The 24001-nt window shown below is 44.8% G+C and overlaps 1 protein-coding gene across 1 annotated transcript in view; it reads right to left on the reverse strand.

Annotated features, from left to right (window-relative positions):
• frem3 (Fras1 related extracellular matrix 3) overlaps positions 1 to 22548 on the reverse strand; it is a 38895-nt gene extending 16347 nt beyond the window's left edge. The window contains exons 1-6 of the mRNA XM_036551576.1: positions 17484 to 22548; positions 16925 to 17014; positions 2160 to 2306; positions 1152 to 1382; positions 756 to 881; positions 194 to 445 (exon numbers count right to left, since the gene is read on the reverse strand). Coding sequence (XP_036407469.1) covers positions 194 to 445; positions 756 to 881; positions 1152 to 1382; positions 2160 to 2306; positions 16925 to 17014; positions 17484 to 22521 — 5884 coding nt within the window. The 5' untranslated portion in view covers positions 22522 to 22548. The remainder of the gene's footprint in view (positions 1 to 193; positions 446 to 755; positions 882 to 1151; positions 1383 to 2159; positions 2307 to 16924; positions 17015 to 17483) is intronic.
• Between the last annotated feature and the right edge of the window lie 1453 nt (positions 22549 to 24001).

Genomic DNA, 24001 nt, shown 5'->3' on the forward strand with positions numbered 1-24001 from the left:
AACCCTTGAACACAGGGAGTGTGCTTCAGATGTCTGCTGCAGAAAAGCACAGTTAGATATGCACAATGAGTCTTCCAACTAATGCTTTTTTTAACCCATTGCACGAGGGTTACATAGAGGCTCCAGAGAGTAGCTGTGTTTTAACCCCCTGCAGGGAGTAACACTGGTTACCAAGCACCGGTGGCCCACTCACCGTCGTCGCTGTCTGCCAGGATGACCACGCGGGTGCTGGGGAAGAGGTTCCCCACCTGGCCGCCCATGGGCATGCTGAGGGTGACGTTGAAGCTCTCCTCCTCCTCGTACAGCGAGTCGTCGATGATGATGACACGGCAGGCCTTCTCGCGCTCGTCCTTGTCGAAGCGCAGCACGCTGGTGTGGTCCTCGGGCCGGCTGATGTAATCGGAGTAGGAGAGCACCGTGCTGGGAATGGTGCCCGTGGCACTGCCTGAAAGGAGAGGGCCAGTCAATGGGACATGGGGACCAATCAGCAGCCAGTAAAACATGTTGGCAAAAAGGGTTGACATCGCGGCCATGGCTGTCTAGGAAAACATCCTCTCTGCCATGTCATTACATGACATTATATTACATTCATTTAGCAGATGCACTTATCCAGAGTGGCTATGAGTCACAATACATAGTTATTCTAAGAATAGATTTCTGTCTGCCTTTCTGCCTGAGTTCAAGCAAGTCTTTCTGTGAATGTGTGTGAAAATTCCCTTGGTTGTGGAAGTGACCCACAGTCATCCCCACATTACCTTGCTGCGTGTAGCAGATGACCATAAGCTCATGACTGATGTCCCCTGATCTTCTCACTGGAATCAGCAGCTCACCGATGTCCTCCTCTATTCTGTACTCTGACTGAGGGATGAAGACTGTGGACTCTACAGGGGAGAAAGGCGGGGAAATATGCTCTCACATCAAGCTTGACCACATAACATGTGCATCATGATATCATTGCAGGAGTTTGCCTTTACGAACACTGAGGTATGTTTCTCCATTCTGTTCACATTATTTTTCAACAGGATGGACTTAAGGCACAGTAGACACAGTACCATACCTTCTAGGAAAGTACACAGAAACTGTTGCTTAGAAGTATAGTCAACCTCCATTTTTGAACCTCAAGTGTGTGCTAATCGCATTAAGTTCAGTACCATCGCCAGGGTCCACAATCTCCACAGTGGCTGAGTCCGGGTACTCCAGCACTGCCATCACCGGCTCGGACAGAAGGATCTGGAAGGTCTCGGAGGTCTCGAACTCCTGGTCAGTGAATATCTTGACCCGCCAGGTGGCCGTCGTCTGTCCAGGGTTAAACTGCACCTGCTTCTGGGCTTTGCCTCGGAAGTCCTTATCCTTCTCCGCGGTACCATCCTTTGTGCTGATGCCTGGAGGGTGATTAAAGTGAGTAAGGACTTACCTGACTGCTTAGTCAGGGCTTACCACTGGCGGTGCTTCTGCTGTGTACACAGAATCAGGGGATCTTTAGCAGTTGCCTGGCAGGGCTGCTAAAAGTCTGCCTTAGGTAAGAGATTTCACAAGGCAACTGAATGGCTTTTTTATTGACTGTCTGGTGGCTTTCCCATTGTGGTGTCATTAACATGACCTAGCCTCACTTGAATTGCCCTCATAATGACAACAGCAAATACTATAAGGAAACAATAAAGCTCTACTGCACGGTTATGTTTGGATAATGACAAATAGCTCCCTGACCCCAGTGACCTCTGATATCTTTTATCTCCTTTAAATGACCTTTTTCACTAGCCAGGAAAATAAATAAAGCCTCACCTTAAAAATGTGACAGTGTGACACATCTGTTTCTCTGAGGGCACAGTTTCTTTTAAGAGTTTCTGCTTTTAGTGGGGAGGTCAACTAAGCCTGAGGCTCTGACACTAGCCAAGAAACACACTTCATGAAGTCAACTTGTGCAATAGATGTGTTTTAACTGTAACTGCTTATCAGGATCATTTTCTATCCTTAGCTGTGCATGGCTCAGAATTTAAATATTCCTGTGACAAAGTTGTCATATACTACTGAGTAAATAAGTGTAGAGACATTGTCACAGGTATGCAAAAGTGCCCGTAACAAGTGTAATTGAAGTCAATTAAATGGAATATGCTGAAAACAAACCAGTATAAATTATGTTGTGCCGTGCTGATACTCACTGACAAAAGATGTTTCTCCCAGATAGCCTCGGCGTTTTAGGGTCACCTCGAGGAACTTGGAGTCTTCGTCCACCAGGTAATACTCTTTCTCTAGTGAAATCCAAGCCCAGTTGAGCCGGAATGGCTGTGGCTTCAGTTTGTTTCCCCCTGCAACGTGATGAGGGGGGGAAATGTTAAAGTCTGCCATTCCCCAGAGCCAGCTGTCTTTCAGAGGAGGTCAGTGAATCACCCATAATAAAACTTCGAGTTGTCATTGTAAGTGTTAATTCGGCTGCCATCACTTTTTTGCATTTATGTGTACATTCATTTAACTTTGACTTTTTAACAATTAGGGCACAAAAAGATAGGGGGGGAGATACACGATATGGCAATTTGCGACTTCCCAGAGTCCCCACACACAACAGCTGAACCATGCCCCCTTTGTTTGGACCACCACCCATGTAGGCGCTGCCCGCTCTGGGAAAAAGGTGGCAGATGGGGGGGCAGTACAGATTTAAGGGGTCACATGCTGACAGAGTGTTCTTTCTGGGTTAAAAAAAAGTCCTCCTGTATGCCACACAGCGCTAATAAGGTCTTAAATCTTGCACATCGGCTTGTGAGAGGCCTTACACCCAGGCATTAAGAACTTATTACGGAGGGAAAGTGGGAAGGGCGCTTTCTCTAATGTCAGACTTTCTGTCGCAAGCCCAGACAGCCGGGGAAGGGAGGTGGGGGGGTGGGGGTGGGGGTGGGGGTGGCAGGATCAATTAACTCTGTGACCCTGAAAAAACAGCAGCAGCTGAGGCAGGCTTCACGTCCTTTGACTCTTTACGCCTTGTGTGTGAGAGAAAGGCTTCCTGCTGGTTAAAATTACAGTTTTGTGGCATCAAATGCACCGCCATATCTGAGAGGTCATTCACGTCCTCACTAAAGGGTTTGTGTTCTAACAGGATGAAATGACTGTATTGTTATTTACATAGTGGGTTGCAATGAGGGGCATTGCATTTTTTTATTTACTGTTTGTTTGTTTGTTTCTGCTCTTTAGGACAGCTGTATAAATATCAGGTAAATACATAACTAAATATATATAATAATTGATCAAAGTAAACAGTGAACAGCAGAATGTAATAAGTAAAACCAACTAATAAAATACAGTGTACACAACCCATGAAAGAATGCTGCGTTGCGGTACAGCACAAATGGTCCTACCACTAAACAACAGAATAGTTCAAAATGAATGCACGCAAATGACTCTCTCCGCTCAGACAGCTAGCAGGCCTGATCCGGTCTTTAAGCCCTGCCATCATATGACTCGAACACCATCCCAGCAGAATGTCATGTCCCAGAGTTCAGTGGGGATACCCAGAGTGATTAGTCCTCGCTGTTTTTTTTTTTTGTGCAAAATGACTCCATGCCATCCAGATGTTTAAAGCTCAAACTGACATCATGCTGCACCTTGACCTTTTCCCCCACTGACCAAAAAAAAATCAAGGCGAGGTTGTGAGGCCCACGAGAGAAAAGGCCAATCGGCTTGGTTTTGCTCTGCTGGTCACAGAGACACAAGCCATCAACCTCGGATCTAAGGGCTGGACATGGAATATGACAGGGCTGGGCTTACCCAGTTCAATGTCAGATCACCATGCCAGACTGAGATTACACCCACCCCCCGCCTCCCCCCACAGAATGTGCCTAACAAAAGGAAACGCAGCTCCAGAAAATGGAATTAAAAGCACAAACCAGGAGAGGCATACAACACAATCGCCTGTTTAGCTGCAGAGTCAATCGACCGGCATCCCCACGGTTCTGCCTCACCGAGGAAGAGCTGAGCGCCTCCCCGCTATGTGACTGCAAAGAATGCAAATATCTTCAGCACAAGAGTGGCACCCGAGATAAAAATGGGCCCTCCTCACCAAACCCACATGTAAACATACACCCCGGACCTTTCCAAGTCATAACAGGGCCGGGCTTCTTCACTGTTGGAGCCAGAATACTGGCTTCGGTTTGAAAGGACACCAACAGGTGGATTTCATTGCCGCGGTTCCTTAATTGGGTCATTTCATTCCATTTATCTCAGAAAACAGTGACAGGCTCAGCTCGTAAACACAGCCATTTGTATGTGCGGCTACACATACAGATAATGTTAGTGCTATGTGCCTTGCATTTTGAGATGTTTACAGTTTTTGTACGGATTCTGTGCCTCTCTCCCTCTTTTCCTCTCCCTATCTCTCCCTTACACTTTCTCGCCATCACTCTCTCAGGCCCACAGCATGCCCTGACACCAGAGACCAGCGGTCCCTGGCTCTGCTGCTAACCTTGACCAAGCTCACATTTCTGGCTAAAAATACAGGAAACATTTATCATGGTTGTCTTTGCCTGCTCCAGATTTGTCAAGAGCTAATAAGTACAGGAGGGACAATTGATTTATAAGATTAAGGCTACCTGAGGTTTTGGATGTGTGATCATATTTATATATTTTCCTTGACACTTTAAATAGAGCATTCCTCATACACATGTGCACAAATTTTGTTTGGAAATTTGATTCTGTAAATCAAACCAAAGGGTGCATTTGTCAAACTGACGTTGTCAGCTTTATGCCTTTACATTTCAGGGTATTGTAAGAGTGAGGGACCTTTGTCACTCTTCTGCTCACCTGTCAAATCCCACTGTCATCCTGCTATGGTCAGATATCAAATGTGCTCACACTTCCTGTTTCTCACTTCCATATTCGTTCAGAAATACCACTGTTGCTAGGCAGACGGCCCAGTTTACAGGCAGGATATCAAGCGGACAGGCTTATCAAACGAGCACAGCACTGACAGAAAGCTTCCTCTAATTCCTGTATCTGGCTCAACATGTCAGGATTGGGTGTCATTTATGTCATCCCAAGATTTTGGAGAGATGGATGAGGCCATTACATTGCTTCACTAATAACAGGATAAACCTTACTTTAATGGAGGTTATGGCAATTTGATATCTATAATAACACGGAAGAGAAAAGGCACCTACAAAGCACACAGCCCCTGCAATATGAAATTCACACTTTGAGTTTCAGACACGGGAATATACAAATGAAAACCTTTTTTGTTTCAAAACTGTAACTGATGCAACAGAAAGCAACAGTAACAGCTGAAACTCGACCCTGACATTGCGAGTGGTTTAAAATCAGACTTGAAACAGTATCATGTCACAATTGTTCTCATGTGTATCAAGTGAACTCTACTGTCACTGAGCATTCATATATCTACACAAAAATCACACAAACCAAAAGAGGTAAAGCCAATGGAGACTGTCAGTATCTCTGGAATTGACTGAGACATATTACAATTAGCAGGGGGGGCAGTCAGTTACTGCCTCATTTTATGGGCAGGTTGTTAATTATTGTGTTTTACAATGTACTGTGCTTAGTTATTTTGTTAATATTCTTCTAATAATACCCAGTTCAAAATCACGAATCAGCACAAATCACATTTTGGTGTATATGAATGCAGAGATACATCGTTTATACAACTGTGCAATTCTCAGGGATTTTTTCACATGTTAAATCCAGGCATACATTCCCACAAAACGTGGCAGATAACCTGAATTAATATAAGATTGCCGTAAATCAAGACTTTAACGAATCCATACACACAATTTAAAGGCTGTCACATCCCTTTGCTATTATTAAGCATTCACCGCCTGACTTCAGACGTGTTAGAAAACAGCATTAGATTACAAACACGGATGAAAGAAACAGCTGATCGAAAGTTTCCCTTTTCCATGTCTGTGACCCGATACTTGACGTGTAACCGATTCCCACACCATGACTGTAATTCGACATACAGGAGAGCAAACTATAAGACCAATCGTGGAGTAAGGGCTTTGAGGGAAGCTTCAATGCCCAAAGGCCCTGGAAGGTCCTTTCCCATAATTCCCTGCATATTTCGCATAATTACTGCCACAAAGTCCCAAAAACAGGCAGGATGCTTAAAAATAAGTGAGTAGTGCTCGCTATCTCAACAACGAAAAGGGACAACAGTGACATCGTTCTGATTGGCCCATCCATGCCGGCGTTGTATGGGAACGTTAACTCACTGCTCATGACACTTGAAGAACCCATTGTCATTAAAATGCGGCCACTCCACACGAGGGAACATAAGGATCTTATGCCTGACACTCTCGGGTGGCCATGCACTGAATGGGCTTCGGGGCACTTTTGCAAGCAGCAGGTGGTGTTTTAGCGCAAGCTGTGTCGAAGAGGGCAACGGAGGTAGTTTTCATCTACTGCTTGCCAGTTGAGGCTGCTTTGTCTGACATGGGGGGGGTGGGAAGAGCTGAACAGACAGGGGGCCATGGGAAAGGCCCGTCTGGGTGGCCGCATTCTGATGAGGGCCGCCGGCGTGGCCGAAATATCAATGACTTCTGTTCTGAACGCCGCAGCCCAAACAGAGCGCACCTGTCTCCCCTGAGCAAGTGTTGCTCCTACATTCAGTTCCTCCTCACCCCCATTCACAACAGCACCTCAGCTCTCCGAGACAAAAACAAGTGTCAAGACCTTGCACTGTTGTTTTTTTTTTCTTTTGTTCATGAGTTTGTCCGTTTATAAGCTTTGAGAATACATATTTTTGACTTTTTGAGCAATTAAGACAACATTTATGCTTATACCAAACATTACATACTTTGCATATCTACACAGTCTGTGTAACAATACATCCCTATTGTTGTCAAGTTCTCTAACCTCAGTAATGTATGCATTTTTTTTCCACACAAAATGCCATAGAAATTACTAACCGTCGGTAGTGAGGTGACATTAAGAAAGTGTGAGCGTGCTCACAGTATTTATGAGAGTAATAACACAGTAGAAGAATGAGAAGCTAGGCAACGGCCCCATTCTTGGTTATCCACGGTGGTCAATAAGTTTAATACAGAGAGACAGAAATAGAGTATGGGAGAAAACCACTCGAGCAACCATAACTCGAGCGCTGTGAAAACGTCACTCCGACGTATGAATCACTTCTCTGCAGAAAATGATTAGCATTCCCGCAGCTGACACACAGCCAAGGAGCACAGGCCGAGACTGTGGAGGACTATTAAACCCTTTTACGGCCCACACCTTCTCCACTTTGTAATTTGAAGTCAGTGACTTACTGGCAGTAAATTACCAAATCCACATGCGTTCTGTAATAACAAATTAACTTAAAGGATTTACACCAATAGTTTGAATTATTACCTAAATATATCGCCGGAGCGTGTCGTACAGCTTTCTGGCCCTGAGATCTGAGTGAAACTGGAGTGTTTCCAGCCCCCCCCTAAGGTGCAGCCATCCTTTAAATTAGTTGCACAGTTGTTGGTCGAGGCTAAGTAACTCTAGTCTCCACAGATCAAGCAAATTCGCCACTGTCACTTTAATGGCTTTGGGGGGAGGTCTGCCAAGATTCTAAAGATGATATTTGGTAGACACCAGCACCTATGGAAATAATTAAGATGTCCGTGTATTTAAGGCAGGTCACATTGGCTTGTTTATTGCAAGTAAGAATGCTTTACCTCATGGTGACCATTGACCCTGGAAAGTGCTGTTACTAACAAAACTTCTCAGCAAAACGTGTATTTTGACGTGGAATTTAAATATTTATTTTTTTCCAGGCAACCAACAACCTAATTTCACCTCACACAGGGCAAATGGGACTTGACAAAAAGGCTTTATAGTGAAGGACTAATTGTGGACCTATTGTGTAAGTTGTATGCGATTCCATTTTCAGGTCAACTATAATGGGATAAAAATTATCTCAAGGCGTATGTCAATTATGACATTACAAATGAAGATAAATAATGAAAGTGTTTCCATGGCAGCCCTACTGAAACCACAATACCACAGATGGAAATATATATCCTTCCATCCTCCATACCTCCTTATCTAGGAGGTTCCGGGTTGTGACAGAAGGTTCCGGTGCTGTCTGCATTGCTATGCTAGCAATGGGTGTTCCGTTTTAGCACAAAGGATTTTAAGCATGTTCATAAAGAGCCAGCGACTCATAAAACTCACAGCTTCAACAATAGCACAGATGGAACTCTCAATGTAAAGCACACAGAGCTGAATATCTGATCCATATATAGAATCTGTGACATATCTCTGACACCACCCTCAGTGAAGGGCAGTTTTGCCCAGCCTTTGCAGGTTACGTTTATAATTATAGATCATCTGCATTTCAGAGCGAGTCAGGGGAGATGTCATCTGAAGGGGGTGGTATCATTTACCCAGAACATGATGCAACGAACAGCAACAGTGCATTACTAGTAAGCCAAGCGGATCCTCATCAATTGTGGGTGAAACCAGTATTAATATAGTGGTGCTCACTTGAGGAATGCCCCACCACGTGGTGTAAATGTACATGGAGCCTGTCTGCACCACAGAGACCTGATCTGTCCACTCTGCCTCAGATCTCAGCGGGGGGCTAGCCCTGCTGTCACTTACATGTCATCTGCGCTGGGTGTTGCTGTGTCGAGTCACCTTGGCAAAATCTGCACGGCGACCGCCATAAACGCTTAGCCCAGACAGCCACAGAACGACGGCAAGAGAGAGTAAAAGTGATGGAGTGTGTGTGAGAGAGAGGGGAGCACCTCTTCTTGTGAAAAAATACAATGATACAGGAGAGTCAGTCTGAGAATTAACCGGAAAAGGTGCAGAACCTCTACATAAAACTGTAAAGGTCTGGAAACACAAGACGGCCAGAGAGAGCGGCAGCGTCTGTGGCAGCCCCCTGCTAGGCCATCTGGGAAGGACAGGAATAACTCGCCGGCCATACATCACGACTTTCGCGCACTCATACCGCATAAATCTCCGCTTCATCAGGCGGGGCGGCTACTCGGCCAGGGGCTGACACGCTGCAGCAGCGAGGGACAGGCTCGTCCCCCCCGAGGAGGGGCGCTGAAGGACAGTAAATCCAGGCCCTGCTGTTGACATGACGGACGGTTCAGATCCGAGGAAGTGCTCCTATGTAGAGACACATGCACTGCACTGCTAAGTTCCCCTGGGGTAGCGTGGCCCTGGAAAAAGCCTACGACAACACTCCCAGCTTCCTCTTCTTCTCAGTCGACTCGCATTGTGACTTGAATGAAGGTACAGGTCAAGTAGCTGTCATGTCCAGCAAATGTCATTCAAAGAATAAAATGTCACACCAAAAAGGGCGAGCATACAGCAGATTACTACACACAGTCCAGTAGTTTTGTCTGGATATTGTGATTCCATCTAGACAGTCGGGAGTAATCTGGTAGCTACCAAATTTTCAATCTATCTGTGCCTGTCTAGGATTTCAGATTGACACAAACGCTTTGAAATGCAATCCAGGAGGATGTGGTCTCCTGACCCTGTGCTTTTGATGTGGAGTTTTCCAGTTGCACAGGAGGGATTTGCGGCTGGAGAGAGGGAGACAGGAGTTTCGGAGAGAGGATTCTTTCCTCATGGGATGATCACACTCGTCTGGTGTCAAAGGGAATCATTCATAACAAACAACACACAGATAATCCTCAGATAGTGAAAGATGCAGCTCTCTGCCTCCCATTTCAACCTACTTTCAACGTCACTGCAAAGTTTTAAAGTATGTTTATGGTATTTAATAATTTAACTTAAAGAATACTGAAAACTACATTCATAAAAGGTCCAGATGCTGTTAGCAAATACCAATACATACCAATACATAGCTGACGTCCTGAGCTAGGTACACAAACAGAACAATACCTTTCACTGGTAAAGAAAATGTGCTAAAATGTGAATCTTTTAGCATCACTTTTATATAAAAAAACTGAGCATGGGTAATTTGTTAGTGCACTGTAGTTTCTGCCATTCTTGTGATCTATGCACTCTTGTTTAACTTATAGACTTAAGTGAGTGATCTCCATCCATTTCCATTACTGAAACAACAAGATATTTAAAACCCTAAAACAACAACAGCAGGGCAGGCTTCTTAGAGATTTATTGACCCAGCAATCTGTCTGTCTCTGTCTCTGTGAAAAGCCCCGTTCTCTTTGTCCTCTTTCCCCCACAGTGAAGCAGACAAAAGAGGGCCATAAATGTCTCAACATGCCTAGCACTGCCCTGGTCTCGTGTGCCCCTGGCTGTGGACACAAGTGTGATGGACAAGCAGAAACACCAGCTGCGCACTTGTAAAAAGGGAAGAATTTACTGGGTCAGGCTCTGACCACGGGGCAGTGGAACCAGGTGACTCTTAAGATCCCCCACCCCCTTGCTCCTAAAGGCATGCCCTGAGGAGGGTGGTCGACTTACTGAGGGTGTGACAAACCACTGCTGGTGGAGCGGCCCACAGCACTGTGGGAAATATACAATTCGTTGCCCCCTGTCACTTTTATGGAGAGTGTATTTTATCTAACACACGCTGGTGGGATGATTATATGAGGGACACACAGGGAGAGGATGGAAGCCCATCATTGGTCTAGATTACCATGAGCCAAAAAATACTGTTTGGGTTGACCTTTGACAGGTTTGACATGGATTGCAGAGTTCTGTCATGGGAAGCAATGCCCCTGGTGCCAAAGTCCCAACCTCAAAGCACATCAAAGTCACTGTGACTCTTTCAAATCCAGCCAGCTCCCCCCCGACACACCTGGTGTTTGCACCATAGCTTAGTGCTAGAGCAAAGCCCAGTACCTGGCTAGCGATGAATTTACACCCTGCAGGCTGATAAACAGTCAGGACCAGGATTATCATGGCTAAATCTCTGTTATACAGCTGCGCTCATCACAGCTTCTGGCATTGGACATCAAGCCAGTGTGCAAGTGACAAACATTTTACAAATGTACTTGATCAAAGTGGGAAAACTGTTGCATGTAATAACATCCTTCTGCTGGCCTGATGGAACCCAAAAAACTAATGAAGAGCTTCCTCAAAGCATATGTCATTTTTTTCATTCTGCTTAATAAAATCGATTTCGGTTCATTTCAATGAACCAGTTGCCTGAAAATGTCACCCATCTCTTTGCCAAACAAGCTCTTCGTTTCAGCTTTGGCATAGCTGAATTTCCTTATATTTCCTTGGTTGCAAAAGTCCATAATTTCATGATATTTCTTATCCATTGTCTAATTTTGAAACAATCAGTAATACTGTGTCTACATCATCTGCTATATTGTATGACCAAAAAAAAAAGTCAACTGAACACCTCCATCATAAATGTCCTTGTACAGGCCTTTATTAGGCACTTCTCAACTGGTGAGAAGCTTTTAGATGGTCAGGTCACAGAGGCACAGCACAGGTACACTAACTCTGGTCCCCTCTATTGCAGGTCTGTTTCTACTACATCTAAAGTTTCTCCTGTCTGACTGAGCAATCTCAGACCTGTGATCACCATTTTTTCTTTTTAAAAATACTTTTTTACAGACAAATTACAGTGTTCATATTTCATTCATACCATTCTTGCCAATGTTTATCACCTCTTCCCCATATAATTTTGTTTCAAATGTGTTTTATTATGCTTTTGTAAAGTTAAAGAGCTTGCTGTTTCTCCCTCCCAAATTGAAGCCCTGCTAGTTCCGAGACAGTGATTTGACTGGCTGGATACCATGCTGTGCACTTTCTTCAAACGTGAACTGTAGCGGCCGATGTAATTTTTTTCCTGAATGAATGTTTAGAAAATAAACCCAGATGAAATCCCAGGAAGAAGGAGACAGGAACCCTAACATTTGCGGCGCTGGGTCCGTCTCCGCATTGTTCCCCCGGCTGCCTCAGACAGAGCGCTCCACACCTGCCCAGGTGTGCAGTGTCTGTGTCCCGCACGCAGACCATGTTTTGACCAGCGCTCTCTCTGTGTCCCTCTACACCTGCTGGCTCTAGGAATTGTGTCCACTTCAGTTATGGTACCAGTCTAATGGCACAGATATCAAATTGTGTAGCACTAGCTCTAGTGAGGTATATATTTAACCCCACGGACGTTTACCAGCACACATCTTGAGGCTGGTGTATATACCTGATTTACAGTGAGGTGTCTTATATTCGTAACATTAGAAGCGCTGTACTCAAGCATTTGTGTTAACGATTAGAGGCACATTAAACGACCATGTTCCCAGTTAAACTAGATTCCGTTAAACCGCCTGGCAGGTACAGCACTGATTTTAGACCTAGCTAATGACCCAAAGCAGCTGTGTCTATCAATTCGTCCGAAGCTATTTTCCGCTCAGCATTTTCTTAAGTGCTTGAAACCTTATCGATGATAAATACATGCGGAATACATATAAATAGATTACGCACAAAAAACCAACATTGCTGAGTATGCATGTCTTACGATTCAACACATGCTTGGCCTACATTCTGTTTTATTTCACAAACCTTTACCTTTAAAGTGATATTACATATTGATTGATATTCAGACAATATTCGTAGCTATATTAAACATGTCAGTTTTCAGTAATGAGGCATTTCAGTCTAAGTATTCTTCCCCTGAAAAACACTTAATGCCCTTCACTTTATTTGAGCCAGCGCCCTGGCCTCCACGACACACTGCTTTCATACAATAAGTTAGAATGTGGGACGACCGCCGCTCTTGCCAGCGCCGCACCCCCTCACGGAGTCAGGAATCTCTCCCCTCAAAGACACAATGTGGCGTCCCCCCAGAGTGGACAGGCTGACTCAGCTCCACCCTCCGCTCCTCCCAGCGGAGGAGCAGCAGGAAGCCCTGGCTCCCATTCAGCCCAGCTCTTTCACCACTCTCAGGGAAGTTTTTACTAGAAGGCTTTTACTGCCTGTCATATCTCCTCTCAATAGATTACTCCACTGGCTACCGAAATACCTGTGCCCTCCAGCTGTACTGTTGCCAGGGTGACAGCATGCCAGCCCTTAGATATGTCAGCCTCATTCCTACCAGGGTGCGAGAGGACCCGGCCCTGGTCAGAAGGCGTTCCGGCAATTTCACGGCGGCAGGAGCGTGTCTTGTGACCATCTTTGGTTTTATGTGCGTAATAACCTAAATGAAAATTCCTCTAAACCATTTTTGATGGGTTAAAAAGGCCAAAAATGTGAGAAGCTGTGGTTAGGTTTCTCTTACACATTTACAGCTTACAGGTGTGTATTTGGAAGGTAAATGCTGAGTCTAATGAGTTTATAGTAAACCCTTTCCGTCATCACTGCGCCCAGAGTCATCTCACACATTACTCACAGGCATTCCCCTCACCTGCTTCCCACACTAACAATTTAGCCACTTCCCCCTCTTCCTGTTCACCGACCTGCAGATTCCAGTCAACCTGCTCCTGCACGTCCCTGGGAAAACAACGTCTGCCTCTCCGTCAACAGCTGTCTGTCCCCTGCCTTTACTGTGGGGGTCTAATCCTCCAGGCCTCAAGCTTTCAAACAACCCCCTCGGTACCGAGCGCATGTGAAATTCGGCCAGACATGTGGCGAGACACTGACCGCAGGAAATACGCTTTCGGCCAACATTTCACTTTGGTTCAGATGGGCTTGCTGGAATCTCAAATAACAGGACTGCAAACAGAGGGGCTGTTGAGTTAATTAGTGCCTTTCTTTTTTTTTTATTGCTGTGCACATGGTGGCCGCTCCTAATTACAGACCAGTCTTCGTCTTGTCCTGAGAAAATTCGAGGAACATATTCCTCAAATGCTGGAGACGCAGGAAAAGTGTAATTGTTTCATTACGGTGGGCATGTGTCATTCTGAAAAATCTGATAGTGATATATTTGTAATGTCAGGTGTAAGGAAAAGACCAACTTTATCTTAAACAGTTTATCTTAAAAGTTTAAATCAAGTTGTTGAAACTTGCATGTGTTCACAGATTCTATGGCATATTACTTAAACTTGAAAAAAAATTGATTGGGTAGGTCAGACTGGGTTCTATATTTCACAAATATATGCGTAATCATGCATTATTCCGTGCAATCGTCCATTTTTTTCCATTCTGTCCTTAATTGAATTTCACTTCTCATTAAATGATCTTCCAGTGCCTATGTCACAGAAAATAGAGCTTATCATCTCCTGCCATTTTTTTTTATTTCATTTATTAATAAAAAGAAAGGAAAAGAGATTTAGTAAAGTATAGCAAGTTTCATTTTAAAAAAACAATGCATCAGTAATCTCACATTAAAGGGTGAGACCCATGTCAGCATATTTAAGAGATATTCAAAAAAGAGGACTGTGAAAATTCATTCCAAGCAAATTCAGATTGAAAATATACTGAAAAAGAGGGATTACTGGGAGGGATAAAACCCCAAGACCATAGAAGAAAATGCACCGATAAGGTCACAAGATTTTGTAAAGGCTGACTAATGTGATAAAAGGGTCCAGGTGTCAAAAAGGATTAGACCACAACAAAAAGAGTTTCCGACATTCAGTATGTGATTCTTCCTCTCAGCTGCATCAATTTAACTTTGTGTGGACTACTCTCCAACTTCCCAGTTCAACACTAGAGGCTATCTACAACTTTCTATTACTTTTAGCAGTGTCCCTTGAACAGCTTTGTATGAGCCCCCACAGAACAATGTTATAAATAAAGGCCTTTGGTAAAGATCATGCCACATTTGCATTGACCATGTATGTTGCTGATACTCCCTCTAAGCACAGTAAAGAATTCTTTACTGTGTACAAATAACTGTACCAATAATTGCTATCACAATGATGCTGTTTCTAAAAATCACTGTGGTGTAAATATAGAACAACGTAAGTCACAAAACTCAGAAATGACTCTGTGTGGCTTCTAAATTAATTAAAGTTCAGAACTCAGCCATCATAACGGCTCAATAGTATTGCATTATTGATGCTAACATTTCAATAATAATGTAAAAATAGTAGTACAAATGATATAATACTAAAACTACTACTCCAACTAAGCTTCAAGCAAGTTTGCCAATTCTAAAAAAAAATCAATGTAAGGACTAAAAATGCAATTCATTAATGTGTTCAGTAATTATGAACAACTACTGCATTCAGACACAAAACAATCATTTCTTCCCCGAAGACATACAACATGATTGAGTGTTAACCATTCAGTCACAGACTACAACACATCACCTTTCTCTCCGCTAACGATCTTTTCTGACAATAGAGTGTTAATTAAAGGGCAATGCTTCTCAAGTATAGGTTAATGGGGAAATGAATGGTTAGAATTTTACTTCAGTGAAAACGCACAGAGGAATCCGTTAAAAGGACCTGACGCAGCCTTTTCTGTGAATGTCAGCCCACTGCAGAACTGAAGCCTCTCTCCTGCTCTCAGTGATGATGATATTCCGTATAGTTCTCAGTATGGTATAATTATAGTCCAAACCTTCCAAACCGCATGTGGATTGCATTTCCAAACTCAGAGTGTATTTAGCATTTACAGCTGCAGCTGAAATAGCATAGCACCCCCCACCTGTTACATTTTGTTACTTTGCTCTACATTTGAAATATACATTATATATATATATATATATATATATATATATACATACACCCTTTCACATACATACACACATGAATGTAGACTGCTGTAAACTCTTCTGCATACATGGCTATCTGAGTGCCACAATGGCCAATGGGAACCACGTGCTGACAGATGTGGCGAAATGCCGGCTACATAAAATAAAAATAAAAAGTCAGTTATGAGTTATGGGAAGAAACAGGATGAACGAGAAGTGAAACATATTACACACATAATGCCAGTTCTTTGTCTTAGATCCACACTCTTCAATGAGATGGTGTCCCCATTGAGGGACAATGGAATAACCTTTCAGACAGTTTTAAATAATATCAGCAGTGAATTAACGGAATATTATGCTATCATTCTCACCCTGCACACATGCCTTTTGCAAGTATATACAAAATCGTAAGAAACAAGTCACTTGTTGGCACCAAATAACCAAGCAATCGTCAAGTCACTAATGCAACCAGCAGATGTCATGCCATGTGACGTGTGACCAAAACTAAATTTGCGAAAGCATAAATACACACACTGAAATTCAAGGCTCTAAAGGTATGTTCTCTTCTGAGAAAGTGAAGAGAATACCTAGTTCAAAACGAAAAGACTTATACCATGGGCTAGTATAGCTGACAGGGGGTTAAAACAAATACCACTGATACCTCAGGTTACCTACAACACCACAAAGAAATAACAGACAGTAAAAAAGTAAATGCTTACTACGGCTAGATATTAAATCAGCTTGATAAAAACACTGAAATTCTTTAGAGATTTTACAATTCAAATCATATTCTGTTTTTGTTACTCTTCCCAGTGCGGAAGGTTATGCAGTCATGCTATTCTGTTTTTTTTTTCTTTCTAAGGTGGGCGTTAAATTTCCATTAAAAAGATGCAGATGGAATGTTTAAGATGGTTTTGAAGATGACAGGTTTAGTTTCATGGTGTTCCTACTAATGTTATGAAAAGAACAAAAACTACAGACAACACAGGGGGAAAAAATCCATTGTTCACCGACAACAAAGTTCAGGACATTGCTGTGGGCTCCACACTTTCACACACACACCCACGTACACAGACCGGCCCTTGTCCCTGCGACCCCTCTCTGTCCGAAAGTCACCACCCACTGCAGTGGGGTGAGAGGACCATGGTGTCTGTGCTTTGGAGCTTGTCAATCATGTCCAAATGCTGTGTGGCTTTGTGATGCAAACAATGCAGTGACTGACACCAAGCTGGGAGTGACATTCCTTTTTTTCCATTTAACTGAGCTGGGTCCTACATGTGAAAGGCATCTCAAAACTCTCCTCAGCTCTCATGTTACAAATATTTTTAAATAACCAAGTTTAAATACACCTTGTTTCCTTGTTTTTTTATTTTCTCCAAGACAAGGAAGAAATTTACTTACCATTATCCTCAACAGTGAAGTAGAAGATATCACTAGTGGCATTGTCTCCATCAAGCAGTACATAGCAGATCTTCATGTCATCAATATCAGCTAGTTATAAACAAAGTAACCAGACAGACAGGATTAGATCTTACCTTTTCAACATTCTTTGCAACAAAAATTTACTATAAGGGATCACTTCCTTTGACAGCACACATTTCTTATGTTTTTCAGGCTACGCTTCAGTTGACAGTAATAGCAAATATTGTAAAAAAAACTAAACATTTCAGACTAGGTTTCATGCACTGTTGACCTTTGGCACTATAACACACTGAAAACACCTTAGATATAGATCTGATGGTGTTTTCTTTGTTTGCATGACTTCACGGTTTTCTGTACTGTTTTTTGTGATGATCCTTTTAATGTTAACTGCATTTTTTTCCTTCTTTCATGAAAATGACAATCAAGTCATTAGAGGGTTTACATAACCTTATACTAAACACTGTCTACTGCACACATCCTGCATATGTTTAATCTGCTTTTTCTGAACAAACAGGTGCTGGTGGTCTTGATGTCTTACCTTGTGTGAATGTCTTGATGCTGTCATTCCCAAGAGCCGTGTTGATGATGAAGCCGTGCAGGGGAGGCTCGGACACAGAGTACTTGAGGACTTTCTTTGGGCTGTCCCTGTCCTCGGCCTTCAGGGCCTTGCTGGTGATGAGGAAGCCCAGGTGACCAGTGTGCAGGACCTTGAGGGTGGGGGCGGCCCTGTTGACCACAATCTGGGGGACACCGTTATCCACCGAGTTGATGCGGATGATCATTGTCTGGGGCTTCCGGGTCTCGTACACGGTGTCAGGGAAGACGTAGAACTCCGTGTGGGTGCCGTCGGTCACCGTGAAGGAGAAGCTGTCCTCGCTGGTCTCCGTGCTGTCGTGCTTGTACGTGATGAGGTTCTCGTTCAGGTCCTGCTTGGTGAAGGTGGTGACACTGCGGGTGCCATTGTACAGCAGCTGCCCGTGGACGGGGACCTGGGTGACGATGAAACGCAGGAGGTTGTCCGGAGTGTCACGGTCCTCTGCAGTCAGCTCGAACGGAGTGATCAGCTTCACCTCCCCCTCCCCAACCACCAGGTTGTGGATGGTCAGAACCGGCTTCTTGTTGTCAACATCTGTGATGGAGACCCTGAAGGTCCGGAAAACGGGATTGTAGCCGTCGGTCACCTCAAACTCGAAGCTGTCCATCTTGGCCTCGTCGTCCGAGGTGTGGATGTAGTAGATCTTGTTGCCGGCCAGCTGCAGCTGGGTGAAGGTGGAGATAGGGACACCCGGCAAGTCAGTGCACTCCAGGTGACCTCGGCTGGGAGCGCGAGTGATGCTGAAACTCAGGTGCTCGTCTGGGCTGTTGATGTCGGTGGTGCTGAGCAGGTCAGTCGTGAGCGTCACCCTCCCCCCTTCCTTGAGGGTAACCCCTTTATTGATGACGTCAGGGAAGACCATGTCGATACTCCCTATGCTGATGTAAAAGTACCTGTCAATCAGGGGGTTGATGCCATCGGTGACATCAAACTTCATGAGATCTCGAACCCCTTCCTGGCCCGTGTGCACGTACTGGATCAGCTGCTTGTCAATTTCATCCTGAGTGAAGTTCATCTCAACGGTTATGTTCCCGACTACATCTCCAAACTTAGTGATGCGTTGAAGGTAGCCTTGGTTTGGCCCATAGCGAATAATATAGGTCAGATCTTTGTCTTCAGAGTCAAGATCTGTTGCTTTAAGCACTCTGTTTGTGATTGTCTTTGTTTCTCCAATTTCAACCTCCAGCCCGTCGTTTATAGTCATTCTCGGCGTCTCGTCGTCCACTGGAATGACCATGATGAGAACTTTCTTCTCAACGGTGTATTTCCCATCTGTGAGTTTGATCTCAAAGCTGTCTTCTTTTGTTTCAGAGTCGTCGTGTTCATAGACGATATTGGAGCTTTCCTTGATCTGCTCCAGGGAGAATCTGACGACGGGAACAGTGCCGGTGCTCAGCTGCTGAACTATTGTCCCATGTTTGGGGGGTTTGATAATCTCAAAGTCCAGGTCATCCCCTGGGATGTCAGCATCTGCCGCATTCAGGATGGGCGTGTCGATGACTAGACTCATGCCCTCCATGACAACGAACTCTCGGACAAATATCTCGGGCTTCTCATCATTGGCGGGGATGATGACGATGGGGAAGAAGTGGCGCTCTGAGAAGTTGATGCCATCTGAGCAGCGGAACGTCAACCTGTCCTCCACCGGCTCCACGCCTTTGTGAATGCTCTGGACATAGTAGATGTGGTTGAGGCGGATGTCCTTGATGCTGAACGCAGTGATGGCGGTGCCCGCCCTCGACTTCTCTGACCCCGGTGCTGGGGAAATGTTCTCAACGTAGCCGGATGTCGACTGGACAATGATGGTGCATAGGATGTCATCACTGTCCGTGTCCACGTCGGTGGCTTGGATGTTCTCCAGGGTGATGACGTTCTTCTCCCCTTCCACCACCGTGAACTGCTCCCCGACAGTGACAACAGGAGCAATGCTGTCCACGGGAAGGATGGTCACGTGCACCCTGACGCCTTGAACTTTGTTGCCCCCGATGACCCACTCGTCTGACATGTCGGAGATGGTGAGGTTGAAAGAGTCGTGCTCTTTGATGGGCCCGATTTCACCGCTGGTGTGGGCATACACCACCACCCCGTTGATGATGTCCTGCTGGGTGAACCTCTCGGCAGGAACCCCGTTCACCATGATCTCGCCGAGCTTCGGAGGCTCCTCCACGATGAAGGTCAGCATGAGGTCGTCTGTGTCCTCGTCCCTGCCCTGGATCACGTTGCTGGTGATCTCGGTTGCACCGTTCTCGAGCACATCAATGGAAGCACCCAGCAGCCCGGAGGGGAGCATGATGGTGGGCGTTTCGTCATCAACAGGTTTAACGGTGATTTTGATGATAATTGGAACCTCATGAAATCCATCAGTGACATCCAGTTTTACAGTGTCACTGAGAGACTCCTCTCCACTGTGAATGTATGCGAGCCGACCACTGTCTATGTCTTCCAGGTCAAACGTTTCACCAGCTGACATGTCAACCCCTAAGTACTGCAGCTGTCCATAGCGCGGAACCTGAACCACTGTGAAAGTAATCTTATCGTCATCTGTGTCCTGATCGGTGGCATCAAGTTCAGTCTTTGTTATTATATATGTGCTCCTCTCTAACACTGTGAAGCCAGTGTTGGTAATCAGGGGAGGCTTGTTATCCACTGGCTGCAGGAAAATAGTGAAGATGCCATCCACGGAGTTGCCAGCAGTGTCCTCCACAATGAAGGTGAACTGAACCACTTTTGGAGTGATGCCGAGCTCCTGATCTGGGGGTTTGTACGCCACTTTGTGATGATTTACCTGAGCCTGAGTGAACTCTGTGATCACTGCGTCTGGACTCTCCGTCAGCACAATGTTGCCCAGCGAGACGGGATTGTTCTCGTCTGTGTCAGTGGGAGGCCTGGCAATGCTGTACTTGAGGTCCCTGTCATCTGAGTCCAGATCTGTGTAGCGCAAAAACTTCTTCTTAAAGGGAGTCAGCTCATATTCCCTAACTGTCATGTGCAGTGCGGTTCCGGGGAAAAGCTCTGGGGGGAGATCATCCACCGGGTGGATTTTAATGGTGAAAGTGTGCTCCCCAGACTGATTTGGGGGGTCATTGTCATCCTGAACCCGGAACACAAACTGGTCCGTCACGGTGGTGGTGCGGTGAGGCCCAATGTGCCGATAAAACAGCTTGCCATCAAGAATGTCCTGCTGGAACCACTCTGTCACCACCTGTTCAAACATCTCATCGGTCTCGCTGAACTTCCAGGCCGACGGGTCTGCAGGTGGCTCCACTTGTCGGAGAAGCACCTCTCCAAGCTTTGAGTAAGGGGCCTCTAGCACAAACTTAATGGTGGAGTCCTCTGAATCAATGTCTGTTGCACTCAGAATGAACGGGGAAATCTGCATTATTTCGTTCTTGAAAAGCACGAGCCCGGTGTTGGCATTTATGATCGGGGGCTCGTCATCAGTTGGAGCAATAGTTATAGGGAACAAAAACTCAACCTCATTACTGCCATCTGTCATTCTGAAAATAATATTGTCACTGTAAGTGTCACTGCCGTCGTGCTGGTATACAACAATGCCTGCGTCCAGATCGGCAGGGGTGAAGAATTTTCTGCGTGACCCCAGCACCGTCAGCTCTCCATGCCTCAAGCCATCAATAACAGTAATTTTCACATCTTCAAGATTATCCTCGTCACTAATTTCTAAATTCTGAGTGCTTGAGAGAGCCCTGGACTGCCCCTCAAATAAAAGCTGGCCCGTATTTTTAGTTGCCACGGGGGCTAACGTGTTCATGGGCTTTACGACGATCATAAACGCGAAAGTGTCAGAAACCGCACCCTCAGTATCAACAATCTCAAACTCGATCTGGAAAATTCTCTCCGTGTCCGAGTCTTCAGATGGAGGTTTATATGCTATTTTGAGATCTTTAATATCTCTTTGGTAAAAGGAGGTTATGGGCAGGTTCTGGTCATCGGTACTGATTATATACCCCTGTTGATCACCCAGCGGCGAGGTAATGTTAAAAATCAAGTCATCTGGATCAGATTCAACATCCTCGGCAGCTAACATATCACCTGTAATGGCTGTCATCACAAACTGATCAATCTCCATCATCATCATAGCGACAAAGCTGGGCTTGGGAGGGGTGTTTTCAGCACCTTCTTTGATTCTAACCATAATTTGGAAATGTTCCTGCTGGACAGTGTTGCCCTCTTTGTCCAGCAGCTCCACCAGCATTGGAATATAGTCTCTATTGGGCGAGTCAGTACTGGAGGTGTGCTTGTAGCGAATGCCCATCTTAACAAAAGCATCACAATCAACCATCTGTCCATTGGAGGTGTAATTTAAAAGCGTGCCATACCTGGGGAGGCCGCCGGCGCCGACCAGCGTGGTGACCTTGCACGACGAGACGCTGTCGTCAAAGGAGAACTCCAAGCCCTTTTTGTCGATGGGGCTGCTGACGCCGTTCAGCTTGTCCACGATCAGGGGCATGTTGCGCGTCAGAACCTCCAGCTGCTGGAACACCACCTCCACCTCCAGCAGCAGGGGGATGACCACCGTGTCCGTCTGGGAGTCGTACCTCAGCTGCAGCTTCACCCTGTCCATGCTGGGGCTCCGCGATCCGAAGTGGGTGTACTTCACCTCCTCCGCCCCGAAAGCACAGGGGAACTTCTTGGGGGTGAGCACTCCTGGCCTCTGGGCCAGGGGGTCATTGTCCAGGACAGTAATTTGGCACCGGTCTCCGGGCTGAACTTCCGTCACCAGGTCGTTGATGGGGTCCAAAAAGACGGATCTTCCAAAGGGCACTCTGACCCCATTGTTAGCCACCACAATGGACTCAGCGTTAGGCCTGGGTCTGTGCCGGTACAGGAAAGCAGAGTCAAAGCTTTCTGCGCTCGCAGGTGAAAAGCACCAGCCACATATTAAAAAGATAAAGAGATGGCATCCAAGCAGTGCCCCTGCTTTACCAATAGCTGTCCTTTGCAGACAACCAGCCATATCCATTGCTAGTTGCACTGCACAGTTTTATGTTTCAGCAGAAATCAAATGGTATTTCCTTCAGTCAGCCCAGGGTCAAAAGTAAAACTTTGTAAAACTCTGTCTGTCCTATCTGTGCTTGCTCCTCCAGCTCTCCACACACGTACAACAAGTGCACTTCTAACACACTGCGGCTCTCTGCAGGTAATACTTAACCAGCAGACAGCCACAGACCCAAGCTCCGCCCCTCTGACAGCTCTCCTGTCCCACAGCTAATTAAAGAAAGTACACTGGACAACCCTTCCCATTCCAGCACTTGCCCTCCTCCCTCTCCCCCCACCCCCCAAACGACCCTGCACTCTTTTTTAAACGCAAATAATCCCTTGCTCTTTCGCATAACTTTATACTCTGAGTGTTTCACATATTTTCTAAATCCAAAACAAAATATTCTATTCCCCGGCATCACATCACTCCGTGAGTAATGTATATTCTCCAGCATACATAGATACATAGAAAGAGTCTTCCGAGAGTATATGACAGATACTTACCAGCTTCAAGACGCAGAATTGCATTCTTTAGTCGAGCCCATCCCCCGGTCTCTCAACTCGGCATGCAGTCATCTTTCCATGGGCATCCCTCACGAGCGCAACGCAACTTCTTTTTAAAGAACATAGCCATGCTTTTTGTGCTGGAAATTGTTTAAACTTTTGTGTCGATTCTGACACGGATGTTAGTGAGAACTGTTAACCATAGAAAAATACCTAAATCATATTTAGGTAAAGATTTAGAAAGTAAGCGAAATTATTGCATCGCATTTTTGGTGTTTTATTTCATTTTTTTACAGAGAAGTAAATGCCATAAACAAGTAAGCCATAAACACTAAATACGCAGTTAGTTGTGAATTCAACGTATGCGAAATACACGCTGAATTTAAAAGGGCGTATCCTTCGATTTTCAAAACCGAATATAAAATGAAACAAATAGAATCACCTTGTTTTATTACCCCGACAATAAATCAAGACTTCAGATAGCGAGTTTTAAAAATAAATTTAAACGCAGCTCTTTAATCAAACACTATTCATTTTTGGTAAATTTTCTTTGGATTTAAATAAAATTGACTTACGTTTCCGATATTCTACGTTACGATTCTCCATACAATTTATATTACAATAAAATTGCTTAAACAAGAAGATTAAAGAGTCACTTCTGTTTCTTTACTTTTTTTAAATACAAACTTCCCCGGTTACGCGTCTAACAATGAAAGAATCCATTTCAAATCCGCAAAGATGCTGACATCAGCGCCCTCTTTCGGCCAAGAATTCATAATAAAATTCTACGCGGATTCTGCGGTTTTCTGAACATGAAACTTACCACAACACATAATAATATGCAGCAACATCTATTAAACGATACACAAAATTCAACATTATAATGATCTTCTATCAGTATATATTTGACTGGCTATATTTGAATCATTCTAAATATGTGCATGTGCTTTTGATATCAA

This window comes from Megalops cyprinoides, chromosome 18 (genome assembly GCF_013368585.1).
Source record: "Megalops cyprinoides isolate fMegCyp1 chromosome 18, fMegCyp1.pri, whole genome shotgun sequence".
NCBI lineage: Eukaryota > Metazoa > Chordata > Actinopteri > Elopiformes > Megalopidae > Megalops > Megalops cyprinoides.